General features: G+C 47.6%; 1 protein-coding gene across 7 annotated transcripts in view; it reads right to left on the reverse strand.

The window, feature by feature from the left end:
- The window catches only part of ASAP2 (ArfGAP with SH3 domain, ankyrin repeat and PH domain 2), a 173,264-nt gene that overhangs the window by 48,706 nt on the left and 109,060 nt on the right, over positions 1-15,498 (reverse strand). For 4 of the 7 annotated variants that reach the window (XM_030311673.1, XM_030311672.1, XM_030311670.1 and 1 more), the window contains exons 8-11: positions 10,373-10,448; positions 9,992-10,078; positions 1,170-1,273; positions 997-1,066 (exon numbers count right to left, since the gene is read on the reverse strand). In XM_030311673.1, the coding sequence (XP_030167533.1) occupies positions 997-1,066; positions 1,170-1,273; positions 9,992-10,078; positions 10,373-10,448 (337 nt within the window). Of the gene's footprint in view, positions 1-996; positions 1,067-1,169; positions 1,274-9,100; positions 9,110-9,991; positions 10,079-10,372; positions 10,449-15,498 lie in introns of all 7 variants that reach the window. The other 3 variants (XM_030311671.1, XM_030311668.1, XM_030311667.1) reach the window with 1 other exon arrangement.

The raw sequence follows: 15,498 nt of genomic DNA on the forward strand, positions 1-15,498 counted from the left end.
GTCGGTTGAGTGTCCGACTCTTGGTTTCAGCCCAGGTCATAATCTCACGGTTTGTGAGATTGAGCCCCGTGTCAGGCTCCATGCTGACAGCACGGAGCTTGCTTGGGATTCTCCCTCTCTCTGCCTCTTCCCCTCTCGTGCATGCTCTCTCTCTCTCTCAAAATAAGTAAACTTAAAAAAAAAAAAAAAGTCCCCAGTTTCTGAAAGCTGGATTAGTAAGTCATCTTACTCTGACTGATTTCTCAACAGGCTCAACATACAGGCCTCAGTTTCTTGCAAGGACTCTTACACACAGGATGACAGAAAAAGGACTTGATGAAGGTTGGACGCCACGTGTTGGATTTCTATAATATTACTGAAGTTTCTCTTCTCTTGGATTTCGACTTCCCAGAGTCCTGACCACTTGAACGCTTTTCCCTTTATGGAGAAGTAGGAAATCTTCCCAAGTAGGAAGTTTAATCTCCAGAGACAAAGACAGCTGGGAAGTGGTGTGCTCTTGGTTTCTGGAAGCGTCTGGCTTCTAAAAAAAATTTTTTTAATGTTTTTATTTATTTTTGCGACAGAGAGAGACAGAGCATGAGCAGGGGAGGGGCAGAGAGAGAGGGAGACACAGAATCTGAAGCAGGCACCAGGCTCTGAGCTGTCAGCACAGAGCCCGATGCGGGGCTCGAACTCACGAACTGTGAGATCATGACCTGAGCCGAAGTCGGACACTTAACTGACTGAGCCACCCAGGCACCCCTGGAAGCGTCTGGCTTCTAAATGACCTGACGCGTCAGGTATTCCTAACTCTGTCAGGCAGCGAACGACACAAAGCTGTCCCTGGCCAGAGAAGCACAGACAGGGGGCAGGTGCACCGAATCAAGAAGGACCCCAAACAAAACTCTCCCAACAGGAAGGCCTTTAAGAGGCAGGTGCAATGCCGTCCTGGGCATGCGGCTTGTATCACTCTCTCACCTCACTGCAGCAGACCGAGAAGTAAAAGGGAATACTTACGGTGCCGTGGGATATGGTCAGAAAACCGTTTTTAACCGAACACTTCCTTTTCTGCCACACTTTTCGGATCCTGACAGATAAATGGGGGGCAAAAAAAAACAAAAGCAGACTTCAGCAATTTTGGACACGGAAGGGGAACACGCATTCAAACTCCAGCAGCACATTCCGCTTACCCATCGCTCTTCTTGTACAGGCTGCCGTTCCGCTCGGTCCCGTGCTCTTTGTTTCCCTGAGGCTGATGTAAACTATAGGCTGTACTCTGGCGAATTTGTGACTCCTAAAAATGGTCAAGAAGTGGTTTTTAATCCTGTCCAGATTCCAAGCTTAAAAAAAGCTGTCCTTAATTTTTTTTTTTTTTTAATTAGAGACATGTCACCTATCACCACACCAAAAAATGGACAGAAGATTCATACCCAGGAATTCATAAACGTCACCTACCAGGCTGGAGAAGGAAATGTCAAACCAGCATCCCCCAACTGGCTGAAAGAAATGAGCCATTTGGAAGTTACAGATTTTGCTTAATTATGAGCCTTAAGTCCCCGATAATGGCAAGAAGCTCTTGGTGTGGCAAAAGCAGTCCTCAAGGAGAAAAGTAACCTATGTGTTAGAAAAAGCAGCACTTTTAAGCAAGAAAAAACCCAAAACAAGGTTCTACCCCTGACTTTAGGCAAGTTACTTAAGCTCCCTGCCTCAGTTTGCTCCTTGGGAAATAGGAAAACAATACCCAGCAAAATGGTAAATACAGCAAGGTCTGAGTAAGATGACACGTGTGACCACCTGGTACATAACAGGTATCGAACCATACTCCCTTCCTGACCCATCAACCCAGCAGAGGGGCCAGAGCACTGGACCTAACTGCCTTAGCCTCAGGGTAGAAAGGCCACTTGCTCGGCTGAGAATCTGGCTGAGTCCGCCACACGGGGGGACTCCAGTCTTCAGCTTCTTAAGGGCAAGGGCTGTCAGTGAAACCCTGGACATCCAATGGGTGCTCAACTATTTGACAGATGGGATCGGAAGCCCCGAGCTGTGAGTGGGAAGGAGCTGTCCAAACTAGCACTGGAATTCTGGCAGACATAAGGAACCCAGGGGGAGCAAAAGACAAACAGAGTTCACAGGCCAGCTGTTTACTGAGAACCTCCCACCCAGTCCATTTCATGACGGAGGAAATAGAAACACAACGAGAATAAGAGATCTACTTAAGATGCAGAGCTTGTTAGGGCCAGAGAGGAGAATGGAAGGGACTGCCACCTCCCCCTCGAAGCTCTTTCCATGAGCCCTCACCACGAGCCCTCACCTCGTCCTGAGACACGAGGGCCATGTCTCATCTCCACCGTCAAGCACGTGACCATCCTTGGGGAAGCCAAGGCCAAATGATGCCAAACAATGAAGAAACTAATGCATGACAATCAGTGTTATCCAAGCCAAGAATACAAGTGCTCAGGAAGTGAAGAGCCAAAGGAGGAAACCATAGGAGTCTAGAGAGAGTGAGTTTTCAAGATGAAAGTCAGAACAGGCAGAGAATCGGGGAGGGTAGTGGTAGCTGTGGTCATCCTCCACGGAAATTAGAACAACCAATGTAGCTAAGGTAAAGTGGGCCCAGTGGTTGAAGGGACAGACAGGCTTGAGTCAGAGTTCAGACTTTATCTGAAAGCAACAGCAAGCCACCTGGATTCCTGACAGGTCTAACGGTTTTTGAAGCATAACATATTTAAAAATTTGTTGAAAATTATCTATAGTTTCTTTTGTCATTTGTACTTTAGATGTCACATCTAAGAAACCATTGCTTGCTCCAAGGTCATGAAGATTTACGCCTATGTTTTCCTCTAAGAGTTTTAGCTCTTAACAGTTAGGTCTTTGATCCAGTTTGAGTTAATTTTTGATTATGGTGTGAGGTAGGGGTCTGAATTCATTCTTTTGCTTGTGGCTATCCAGTTGTCCCATCATCATTTGTGAAAAAAACCATTCTTTTTTCTCTGAATTGTCTTGACTCCCATGTTGAAAAATCAATTAATTGGCCATAAGAGTTAGGGTTTATTTCTGGACTCTTGATTCCATTTCAGTGATCTGTAAATCTATCCTGTGTCAGTCCCACACTGTCTTGATTACTATAGCTTTGTGGGGACTGAAATCAGAAGTGTGAGTCCTCCAACTTCTGTTCTTTTACTGTTTTGGCAATTCTGGGTCCCTTGTGTTTCCTCATGAGTTTCAGAATCAGCTTGTCAATTTCTGCACAAAGGCGGGGGTGGGGGTTGATAAAAATGGCACTGAATTTGCAGACCAATCTGGGGGCTCTGGCTGTCTTAAATGTATTAGATCCATTGTTCCATGAACATGGTCTATCTAGCACTGACTTTTTTTTTTTTTTTTAACTGTGAAATACATCTGGGACAACTTTGCAAAAAAAAAAGAAAAGTAAAAGAAAATCTTGATCTGAGAAATCAATAATGGGCTCAGGCATCCCATTACTGAATTGACCACAGAGCCTCAACAAGCAGACCGAAAACAGGAGAAACGTCCTCATTCTTCATAGGGAGTTCACGCAGCACTCCTGCCTCCAGACAACTGGGGCAAACAACTCATTCATCAGGTGAGGATAGTGCCAGTTTCCACATTCTCTCAAAAGGGTAGGATATTAGCACTAGAAATCCAGAGCAAACCCAGCTTTAAGCATCACTGGGAATGAATGCAGGGGAGGAGAAACAGAAGTGTGCTCACCTCTATGAATCTCTGCGCAAGACTAAAAATAAACCTGTCAAAAGACTAAATTGCACAACCAAGAAATACGACTATTGATTTGGGGTGTGAGGAGGGGGGACGGAGCCTGCACAGAGTAAATGGTGGAGTCATGTGATAACACTGCTCAAAGTGTTCGTGCCAAGCATGGTGATCAGAGCCCTCACAGGCCTGAGGCACAGAATAAGGGGCTTCCTCTTTCCAACAGAATTGGACTCTCTACCAGACGTTAAGGAAGAAATTGCCGTTTTTATTCTTTAGACCAGGCATTTCTTGAATCAGTTAAAAAGTGGAGGAAAATCTGAAGCTGTACAATTTAAAATGTGTACATCGGAGGAATATAATCCATTTGACAGAAAACTGAACCTGCTCTCGCACTAGTTATCTCACCAACTTCAAGGTGACTTGTAGGTGATCCAACAAAACCAGCCCTCCTTCATCTGCTCATTCAGGTCATTTTGTTCACACCTGGTCAAGTGAAGGGGTGACAAATGAAGTCCGCCTTTTCACATAACCAAGACTGCAATTCAATGGAATATAATCCGAGGGAAAAGAGCCTTTACTTCTGGGGAGAAGGAGAATCTAACATAGACAGAGGTGACTGGTGGGGGGCAGGAGTGGCAGAGACTCTTGGAGACTCTCCATCATACTCTGTAGTCTCCCAGAAAGCCAAGGATGCCCTAGGATCTGACTGAGTCTCACCACATGGAGATGTTGTCTAAAGCACATAGGTTAAGTCGGCATTTTATGGACCTTCAAAAGGCTCTCCTAAGATCTGTCAATATGCACATATCCTCTATCCTGTGACATCCAGCCATGTTCTCGGATCCCAGGCACCATCCATGACCTTAAAGTCTGTGTGGCCATATGAAATATTAGCCATTGGGTCCTGCCAAGGCAGACTGCCCAGGTGAGCAGAAGACTTAGCATTTGAAATGTTTGGGAATAGGGGAAAAAAGAGTGATGATGTTGCATATGTTATACATATAAAAGTTTACTCATTAAATCAGAAGGATCCCCAAGGTCCCTAAGACTCTAGATCATAAAAACATACACACTTTATCTGTCCACCTCTTAGAAATTCTGTATTCAGACAATTCTTGCGATGAATGGATTGCCAAGGGGTCACCCCTGGACACTGAACATTTCTCTATCAAGGGAGCGCTGTAACGTCCACGTATCTCCCAAGTACGTCCAAGTACCTTCTCAGGCTACGACAGGTATGTCCACCAAGTGGACACAACCTGGAGCAAGAGGCTTTGCTAAGTAAGCATGAAGCTGTGGGCTAAGAACAGTGTTTTCGCTGGTCTCAATACCACACATTCCCCATTATTTCTGGATAATTTTTAAAAAGATTCTGTCTGATACAAGGTATTATTAAAGTCATATAACCTAGCTAAAGGGAATACGCTTGCAGTGGAACAGACCGGGCTTCAAATCCTGGCTCTAACACTACTAAGTGGATCCCGGCAAATACACTTTTCCCCTCAGACTGAAGGCGTAAACGTGGACTGTGATACCACCTGCCCGGCCAGGCTCTTGTCTGCGTTACTGCTCACAGCTACAAGGTGCCCAGAAAGACCTGTGAAGTGAGGCAAGTAGGAATGGCCAAACCACAGAGCAGACCCCAGGAACGGTGAGGGCTCAGGCAGTCAAGTGCTAGTGAAGGCAGGGAATGGGGGAAGTGGGCGTAGGGGTCAGTCTAGATTGGGGTGTGACGGCTCCTAGGTCAGAGTAGGCAGGGGGCCAGTCATGAAGACAAGATGCCAGATCACAAGCCGACACTGAGGGCCAAGGTGGCATTAGGATGACCTATCAGAGACAACACCACCAACATCCGTCTGTCACTCTCCAACCCACCAGCAGTGGGGAATTAGGTATTTTTTTTTTTTGCTCACTATGGTTCCTCAGCACTAGGAACACAGTATTTACTGAATGAACGAACGAGTGCCTGTTTATCAAGACACTGTGTTGAGTGTTTTATAGAAACTATCCCTTAGATCTCATAACAACTGTGGGAGGTGACAGTATTATTTCTGATTGACTGATGGAGAGACCAAGGCATGGAGAGGTCGGGAACCTTGCTCCATGCCTTCCTGGTAGGAAGCAAAGACCCACGATTCATCTATGCTCTTCTGCTCTGCTAGACAGCTACCCAGGCGAATTTTCCGTCCTGGTCAGAAGCTGGCCCACCTGCCCCACCTGCTGGGACGCTATTAACTCCGAATCATCTTCCAAACCCTCATTCCTGACACACACCCGCCTACCCCACACTAGGGAGACACCCATTCTTGGACTGGCCTCCACTGGAGCCATCGTCACACTATACCCCAATGACTTTGTGACCCACTCCCCGATTATGAGCCCCATAAGAGGTGAGAGCTGTATCTATCTTATTCTGTTTGTGCACTGTGGTGCCTAGCTTAACATCACTGCTAAGGAAACGGGAGTTGACTGTGTGACTCAAGGAACGAGTCTTCCACGGAAGGCGCACTGACGGCCAGTGTCAAGCCACCTGGGAGCTTGGCAGGGGAGGCCAGGAAGTGGACACCTGGCCAGAGGGTTGTGACGAAGGCCAGATCCCGGCATAAGAAATGCAAGCCTAGACCAGAAAAGCCAGCGACGGAAGAGAATTATGGCCATCGTGGGCCTCTGCTCCCTGGACAGTGCATACTATTCAAACACACTCCCACCACACAGGGACACTCGAAAAGGGGGGAGTGTAAAGCTGACACGAAGAGAGACCACAGTTGAGGTATCCAAAGTGGGAAAATCACTATAGCTTCAGCACCCAGGCTCCCAGAGGCTGAGTCCTCCCCGCCGGAGGGACGAGCCTGGGTTCTCGACATCCAACGACTCAGCACCCACATGCCAACGACGAGGTTCTGGCAGAGAATCTGCGAGCACTGCCACAGACCTGTCCCACAGGACTCCGCGGAGATGGGACGTACATGGGACGGGGAAGCAAAAGGCTGATGCAAAAATCAGCAGTACTGAAGGGCTTTAACTTCAGAGAAGGGATCTCTCCCAAGTGTTAAAACTGTGGTGCGTACATAGGTGCTCACTATCCATTTTTTTTTTAACTCTTCTGTAAGTCTGAAAAGTTTCATAGTAAGATAGTAGAAAAATCAAACAGTAGAATCTTCTCTACAGAGAGCAGAAATACGAAAAAATAAGCATGTCAGTGATTCGGAGGTGTGGGGGCGCTGGGATCATAATGGCATAGTCTCCTTTCCAAAATGTAGCCACAGGGTGACAAAGAGAAGCAGGCCAGAGGGGCGCCTGGGTGGCGCGGTCGGTTAAGCGTCCGACTTCAGCCAGGCCATGATCTCGCGTTCCGTGAGTTCGAGCCCCGCGTCAGGCTCTGGGCTGACGGCTCAGAGCCTGGAGCCTGTTTCCGATTCTGTGTCTCCCTCTCTCTCTGCCCCTCCCCCGTTCATGCTCTGTCTCTCTCTGTCCCAAAAATAAATAAACGTTGAAAAAAAAAAAAAATTAAAAAAAAAAAAAAAAAAAAAAAGCAGGCCAGAGCCACCATATGCAAGAGCCATGCTCTTCATTTCAACCAAACGATTAATGTTTGAGATTTACAGGAAGGCAACAGGAGAGGGGCTCCCACCAACCATCAATGCAGTTTCCTTGGGGCATGTTACCTAGTTTTTATGAACTGAAATTATGGAGTAAGAATTTTCATAACATTAAATAAAAACCATAAACACCAGGGCGCCTGGGTGGCTCTGTCAGTTGAGCATCCCGCTCTTGATTCTGGCTCAGGTCATGATCCCAAGGTTGTGGGACGAGCCCATGTTCGGCTCCCCACTGAACATGGCACCTGCGTAAGATTCTCTCTCTCCCCCTCTGCCCCTCCCCCCCCGCTCGCACACACTGTCTAAAAGAAAAACAACAGCAAAAAAATGTCAATGCCTTCCGTTTTCTAAGTCACAGGAAGAATCCCAAGAAAGGGGTTGAGAGCTAAACAGTGCCCAACGTTTCATTCTTGCTGCAACTGGAAGGATATGAGACAGGACCCCCCCCACCCTGCCCAATCATAAACATTATTTAGAAATATATAAAATTCCACTTCTACACATTTGCTTCTTCCTGGCAACTGTGTCCACAGACCATCCAATCTATGGAATGCATCATCGAAAAGCAATGCAGAGTGTAATATATAGTACAATACGATCACAAGCAAGCGCCCGGAGAGTTCGATGTTTGGGCAGAAAGCTGAAGACGAGTGGTAGAGAGGGTTCTTATGACCCCTGTGTGCAGCAGGGCAGCTGGGCTGGTCCACAAAAACACACAAACACAACAAACTGTAAAGACTTCTGATCTCTGCTGGCAGACTTGTTACACTTCTCTGTAAAGCTATAAATAACCAGCTGACAACAGCCGGTTTTCCCAAACCTCCCGATTCCACACAGCCAAAGTAAACACGGCCTTTGCACTGCGCCCAGAGGACCACTCAACTCCAGCATCTGCTCTCCTTTATTGTAAACCTGAGCTTCCCTTCACGGGACCGATACTCCTTTCCAGGCAGGAGCAGCTCTGAAGCACTCCCAGCGCCGCACTGGAGGGCCGGCTGCCTCCGTGGCAGTGGGGCTCCCACACCCAGCACCACCCTCTTCCAGTCATGATTGAGCCCGCTCTTCTCCCCACACTCCAAGTTCTTTTGCTCCTTCTTATTCTTCTGCGTGTAGCCCATGTTTGGGAATATCGAAGTGTCAGGATCTATATTCCGCAGACTGGAAGGAAGGGAGGAAGTCACCATCCTGTGGGTAACTTTGAGCACTCTCACGTAACTGCGATCTGCCAATCTCTCACTTAGCTGACCCGCGCTCACCAAGAGCCTAGCGAACGAGCAATATGGTACAACGTGATGGCTGGCGCAGAAGGCGGGAGGGCATCCTCAAGCTGCTCAAGGTCTAGCTAGAGAGAAGAAGCATCTGTGCACTTGAAGACACAGCCAACAACCCCAAAAGAAAATATCATGATTGAAATAACACGAACTCAGATCACTGGAGCTGGGGCAAGCAGAGGGGGTCTCCAGAGACAGGTCTGGGGATGGATGAGAAGGACATGGAGACTTCAGCTAGGCAGTGGCGGGGTGGGGTGGGGGGGGTGCGGGGGGGGGGCAGAGTCACTTCGCGTCCACAAAGGAACAGCAGCAAATGCATAAACCGTAAACTTGGAAATTTTCCATTTCACTAATATTTGTGCATTCAAATTCTTTAGCCTTTAATAAAACCCAGAGAAAGGGTTAAAACGAAAAATACCACTGGCCACTAGCAGATGCGTGGAAGAAACTAATTTTTTAAGTTTATGAAGAAAGCATGCAAAACTCTCCAATTTATGAAAATACTGAACTACTTACTCTCCTAGACTTCGGTCACAAAGGTAAATGCATTTGGGAGAAAAACAACAATATTCAGTTATAGTACAGGAACTTAAAACAGAGCACACGAAACTGCCCACCATGAACATCATGTTCTGAGTAGTTCAACAGTCATTCGTCTAAACTCTACTAGTAATACATTCAGATAACAGTCCTTTATGGACAAGGAAGTGGACAATGTTAAATTTCCCATTATAATATCCACTCTGTAGTAAACATACCATATTAATTACCTTAAAAATGTACTTGTTGGTATTTTTTTAAACAAGCCTCCAAAACACAAACTGTCACTGTGAACGTGTCAGCATGAACAAAAGGGAGTACAGGACAGAGATGAGGCCAGAGAAACTAAGGTTTCCTGCTCATCCGAATGCAGCTGTAAGAAAATGTAGCTCCCCATGTTCTTCAGGGCACAATCTCAGGGCTGGAGGCCTAAGTGGCCACCTGTTACCTGCTGATGCCCCCGAGGACAGACAGAGTCCACAGACACGGGGGCACGGAAACCACAAAGTTCCTGGTAGAAAATCAACAGCATAAATAGCGAGCATCTGAGTAACGGAGATGTTAAGAGCTACTCGTGAACAAAAAAGGGTTTAGGAGATGTTAAGAAGCCACACCCACAAAAGGGTTTATATGCTGCTGTGAAGGCCACACCTCCAGTAAATGCCTCCCCCATGAAATAAGCACATCTAAAAAGATGGTTTTATAAAACCAAACTCAAAGAACAAACTAAAAGTTCGGTGGTAGCTGATAGAGCCCCAGAGTGAACTGTGAGCATCCTGGAGGATGCTGAAAGTCACGTTCTTGAGTCCCAAAGCCCCCGCGACACAGGTATAAAAATATCAATCTTTCAAAATTAAATCCCCTCACCTCTTTCTGTTCAACCTGCAAGGCTGATTTCAAAATATCGCGAAGCTGTATCAACTGCCTTCTTTCTTCATCCTGGGCCTGCTTGATCTTGAAAAAACAAAACAAAGCGGAGAGAAACATGACTGAGGTACAGTGAGGTGCTGGGGCTCATAGGGCATCTCCACATAAGCGCCTCAAATGCTCCCCCCTCCGATCACACCCTCTCGCAGCCAAGACAGAGGACGGGAACGGGGGCTTCCATACTCCATGAGGCATCACGAGGCCGTCAGCGTCCGGGTAGCACGGCACGCAAACACAGGGGCACGCAGAAGCAGTGTGGAAGTCAAAGCATGTGCTGCATAAAAACCACTTCAACACTAATGTGGGAGGGAAGCCACTTACTGTGTGAAGGTCTGTTGAAAGTGTCTCAATGGAAGGCTTGAGGCTCTCAACTGCTTTCAGTCCATCCTGGAAAAAACTAAGAGGAAAAAAGAAGAGGAAACAATGTTGTTAGATGGAGAAAATACTTCTTTAAAGGAAAGTGAGTGAAATCGTTATGTAATTCCTGGCGGGGGTGGGGGGGGGAAGACTGAGGGACCCAAACTTTAAAATGTCAGGCAAACAAAGAAGAAAATCACATTTAAAACTGCACGAAGTGACAGAAAAGGAACGGCAAGAAAGTCTACGTGTTTATCATTGTTCTTGACGCAGAGGAAAGGAGCCCTAAGTTTTCTTTTTAAAAAAAAATTTTTTTTTCTTAACGTTTTTATTTATTTTTGAGACAGAGAGAGACAGAGCATGAGCAGGGAAGGGGCAGAGAGAGAGGGAGACACAGAATCGGAAGCAGGCTCCAGGCTCTGAGCCATCAGCACAGAGCCCGATGCGGGGTTCGAACTCACAGACTGTGAGATCATGACCTGAGCCGAAGTCGGACGCTCAACCGACTGAGCCACCCAGGCGCCCCAAGAGCCCTAAGTTTTCAGTGTATAGCGGGAAGCAGGAACCTCCTGGCAGCAGGCAGTAAGGGCTTTGGCTCAGGAATGGAAGCATGTGAGGTCAGGAAAGCATGGGGTGCAAAGAATAAGACACTGAAGCCTCTTCCTTCACAGTTAACAGCAAGTAGAAAAGAGAATGCAGGGAACGGCCATGCCCCATCTGCAGCGTAGGGGAATGTGGCTGCAGAACTGGACCTCAGATAGAAAAAGGAAACTTTTTGTTTTAAAGCTCAGAACTCCACGTTTGTGAGGTCATTTATAGTAAGTGAGGCAAGAGATGTCACAGAAGGCAGACAAGTTTTCCTGCAGGAACAGTGAGCTGATGCTCACCACTGCTTCCGAAGCATGTTGTGTACCACCCTCTTGAGAGAAATGAAGAAATCGCTTCCCCACGAGCTCAGGACAGAGTTCAAAACCTGTCATGAGACCTGTAGCACCCACGTGCTTTGGCTTCCGCCTGTGTCTCCAGGCCTCAAGTAGCACCATTTGCCCCTTCCATTCACTAGATTCCAGACCTACCAGCAGTCTATGGCCGACAGATCCCTCCTGCCTCAGGACCTTTGCATATGCTGCTTCTGCTTTCTAAAAACCTCTCCCATGGGGCGCCTGGGTGGCGCAGTCGGTTAAGCGTCCGACTTCAGCCAGGTCACGATCTCGCGGTCCGGGAGTTCGAGCCCCGCGTCGGGCTCTGGGCTGATGGCTCAGAGCCTGGAGCCTGTTTCCGATTCTGTGTCTCCCTCTCTCTCTGCCCCTCCCCCGTTCATGCTCTGTCTCTCTGTCCGAAAAATAAATAAACGTTGAAGAAAAAAAAAAAAAAATTTTAAAAACCTCTCCCTGCGAATATCTTCTGTTTTGCCTGGATTATTCCTACCCATTCTTCAAGTTTTAAGTTAAATATCACTTTGTTAGTGAGGTCTCCGTGCTTTAAAAAGAGTCTCCTTGCTATATTCTCTGAGCATTCTGTCTCTTCCTTCAAAACCCTTAGCACAACTAGCATTACGTAGTCATTAGTGTGTTTGTTTAAAATACACCCACCCTCCCTTAGATCTGAAGTTCCAGAGGGTAAACACACGGTATCCACAAAGGCTCGCACATTTCAAGCACACAGTATTTGCTGAATGAAAAAACAAACTGATGAAGGGAGGAAGGACTCTCCAGCTTTGGCCGGATGACTGGAAGGAGACGGTCTTCAAAATGTGATGTGCGTCTCACATGTGTTCACGTGAGGTGATGGTTATTCCTTCTAAACTCAGCAGCTGTCCTGGGGGACTTTCCCTGGTGAAGTATGGAATGGACAGGAGGGGCTATAAAGGCAACGCAGCGTGACATTTAATGCGGTAATTCCAAGGGGGAAGGGAGAGGAATATATACGGACGGAATGTGGGTTATGAACCGTTCCTAGCCAGGCAGCAGGAATCGCAGAAGCTGTGCTAGAAGCTGTGCTGTTCTCGCCTGAATTTGCACATACAGGCGTAATTCTTTTCCTATATTCTCATTCCCGTATTTTACCGAAGTCACGTCAGAGTGTTCAGAGGACTGCTCCACGTGTCTGCGTCCACCGTCAGGGCAGAGGGGCCGTGCCTTCCACCCCCTGCCACCACGGCCGGCAAATGACAGGCACTCCTCTAAACTGGAAAGGAAATCAGGAAGCACACACGCAGGAATGGGAAACTGAGCTCCTCCCCTGCTGTCACCAACTCCTCTGGTTCTCATGCTTTGCTCCGGTTACGTTTTTTCTTTATAGAAACTATCTCTTCAATCACTCCAAATTCTTGTGGAACAGGTAGAAAGAGAGGGAGAGAGAGAGGGAGAGAACACCAGGATGAGGAGCCAGAAAAGTATCACAGAAGACGGCACGGAAATGGTCCTGCTCCTGGGGACCCACGAAGGGGAGCAGGTGCACAGCTCCAAGAATCTCTACGCCTGCAACCGTCCGTGGAGAGGAGAGCCCTGTTGTGGAGGCAAGTACTCAGAACTCAGAGAACTCAGAGAACTCAGAGTACCCAGAACTCAGAGTACAAAGAACTCAGGGTTTCTTGTCACACATGTCATTTCCAGCATGACCCTGGATGGTGCGCTGGGAGTAACGACACAAACTTGGGTTTAAGATGTGGTTCTTATCTTTGTAATCACCCAGCCGATCTTGACCATCTACTTAGAACACCTCCTCCCTCTGACTGTCAAAATCCCTATCTTTCTGTACCCTCCTTTTTGAGGCGTGTTTTGGCACCTCAGTATACCCTCCCAGGCCTCAGGGAAAGTGTCAAAGAAAAGGGCCGTCGCTGCTTCATCACCTGCCACCACTGTGACATTTCCTTTCTTTTTTTTAAGATTTTATATTTAAGTAATCTCTACACTCGACGTAGGGTTCAAATTCACAAACTTGAGATCGAGAGTCACTGGCTTCACTGACTGAGTCACACCCCATCACTGTGACGTTTCTAAGTATAAACCCTGGCACATTTTTCTTAGGTTGAATCATCAACACTGGCCCAACCTTCAGTCAAACAACGTTTACCATCAATACCACCAAATATCAATTTTTGTTTGAATTTTGTTCTTCATTAAATGGTTTCTACACAGCCTGACCGAACCCTCAAGCCTTTAAAATGCACCTGCCGAGGCTCAGTCTTCAAGCTCCCGCCAAGCAGGGTGCCCTCCGCCTCTGGCTGTAGGCTTCCCAGCAGCATCCTGCCATCAGGGCCCAGGACTCGCCTGCCCTTTGCGCCCTGGCCCTGCCTCTCAAGGCAGCAAGCTTGTCTGGGGCCCTGGACCTGTGTCTCCCAAGTTCATCAGGCAACAGCTGGTCATGGCGGTTCTCAGCAGAGAATATGCTAAGGGAGACCAGGGAGGAGCTACGAGAACGTGCAGTGTGCAGCCACGTGGTCCTCCGTCCAATGGCCAACTCATTCCAGCCCTGCATTAACCTCCAAAATGTGGATGAGAAAAGTCAAAGCTGTGCAAATGATGGGAAGAGCATGTAGTACACGCACGCACACACACACACACACACACACACAGGAAGTAATGGAAGATTCATCATTCTCAAAGGTTGCTGAGCTCATGCCCATAAAAGGCCAACTAATTCACTTTTCCACCACTGGTCTGTTGCTACCCAACGGATCAGTTTGGGCAAAATAAAGAGAAAAAAAGGAAATCCCAGAATAGCTCTTCAAAATAAAATATTATCAAGGAAGCGACCCACTTCCTAATCTGTCTCACATAAGGTTACAAGGACAAGTACTGAAGAAGTAATTTGTACGTTAATCACAAGGTTAGGATTTTGAGTCTCTATAAAATAATTCATCTTGGAAATTCTACAAATTAGCAGCCTTTTTCCGTTCTCTGAGACTCTTTCCAAGCTTGGAGCTCTTCCCTTAGCCTATGGAGAATCACACGGCACGTCTTCCTCGGCGGTTTGACCTCGAGTGCACTGGAGACGTGCTGTCACCAAAACTGTAGTAAGAAGGCCAAAGCTGTGCCAAGTTCAACAGTGCGATTTCCTACGCCAGGTAAATGCACCACGCACTACAGACTGAACAAATGTCACGGCCCCTTTCCTTGAAGTCTATGTGGTTCGGTGGGAGACACGCCACAGCATGAAAGATGCCACGCTGGAAATATACAGGAGGTACGTGGGAGTGTCGAGATAATGCAGAAGGAAGAGAAGTAATTCCATCAGGGGAGGACCAGGTGATTTCAAAGTAGCAGTTAGGCTGGAGGTAGGTCTTAGGGATGGACAGAAGCCAGGGGAAAGCACAAAGGCCCAGCAAGACATTCTAGAGAAGAGAGCAGCATGTGCAAAGATACATTAGCGTGGGGCATGGCCTGTTTGGGGACAAGCAAGCAGACAGGTGTGGCGATTCAACCTCCAAAGACTTCTCACATCAGTCACGCCCTCCATGGGCACCGTCCCCAGTCTAGGCCAAGACATCGTCATCTCTGGACTGCACCGGAACAGAGCTGTGGGCGTAAGTGATCACTCACACCCGCTCTTGCTCCTCGTTAAAGCAGAAGTGGAATCGAGAAGCCTTCCCAGAGGTTTCCCATCACCCCTGCTCTCCTCTCTTCGCCTCACACTGTTCCACTGTTTCACAGCCGCCCCCCCCCCCCCCCCCCCCCCGCCAAACCGTTACAGACATCATGTGTTTACTATTTGCCCACCTCATTAGAACCGGAGATTCATGAGTAAGAAGTATCACCAGAACCCCAAACAGTGCCCGGCCCATATCGAGCCCGGGAGCTCGGTATCTGCTGAACGAAGCCCCGATTCGAAACTTTCGTGAGCTTCCTCCGTACATTTAGGATAAAACCTAAAACCTGTCACAAGCCTCCTAAGGCCGTCCACGTCTCTAGGCTCTTCCACCTGGTTTCATATCCCAGTACCTTCCCTTCCCTCATTATGCTTAAGTCACACGAGGCTTCTTCCTGCCTTGAGACCCTGACTTGGCCTGGAATGTTCTTCCTCTACTTCTTACCTTCTTGACCTTTAGATCTCGGAGTCCATGCCTCCTCAAAGAGGCCTGCAGTGAG

Source organism: Lynx canadensis, chromosome A3 (assembly GCF_007474595.2).
Source record: "Lynx canadensis isolate LIC74 chromosome A3, mLynCan4.pri.v2, whole genome shotgun sequence".
NCBI lineage: Eukaryota > Metazoa > Chordata > Mammalia > Carnivora > Felidae > Lynx > Lynx canadensis.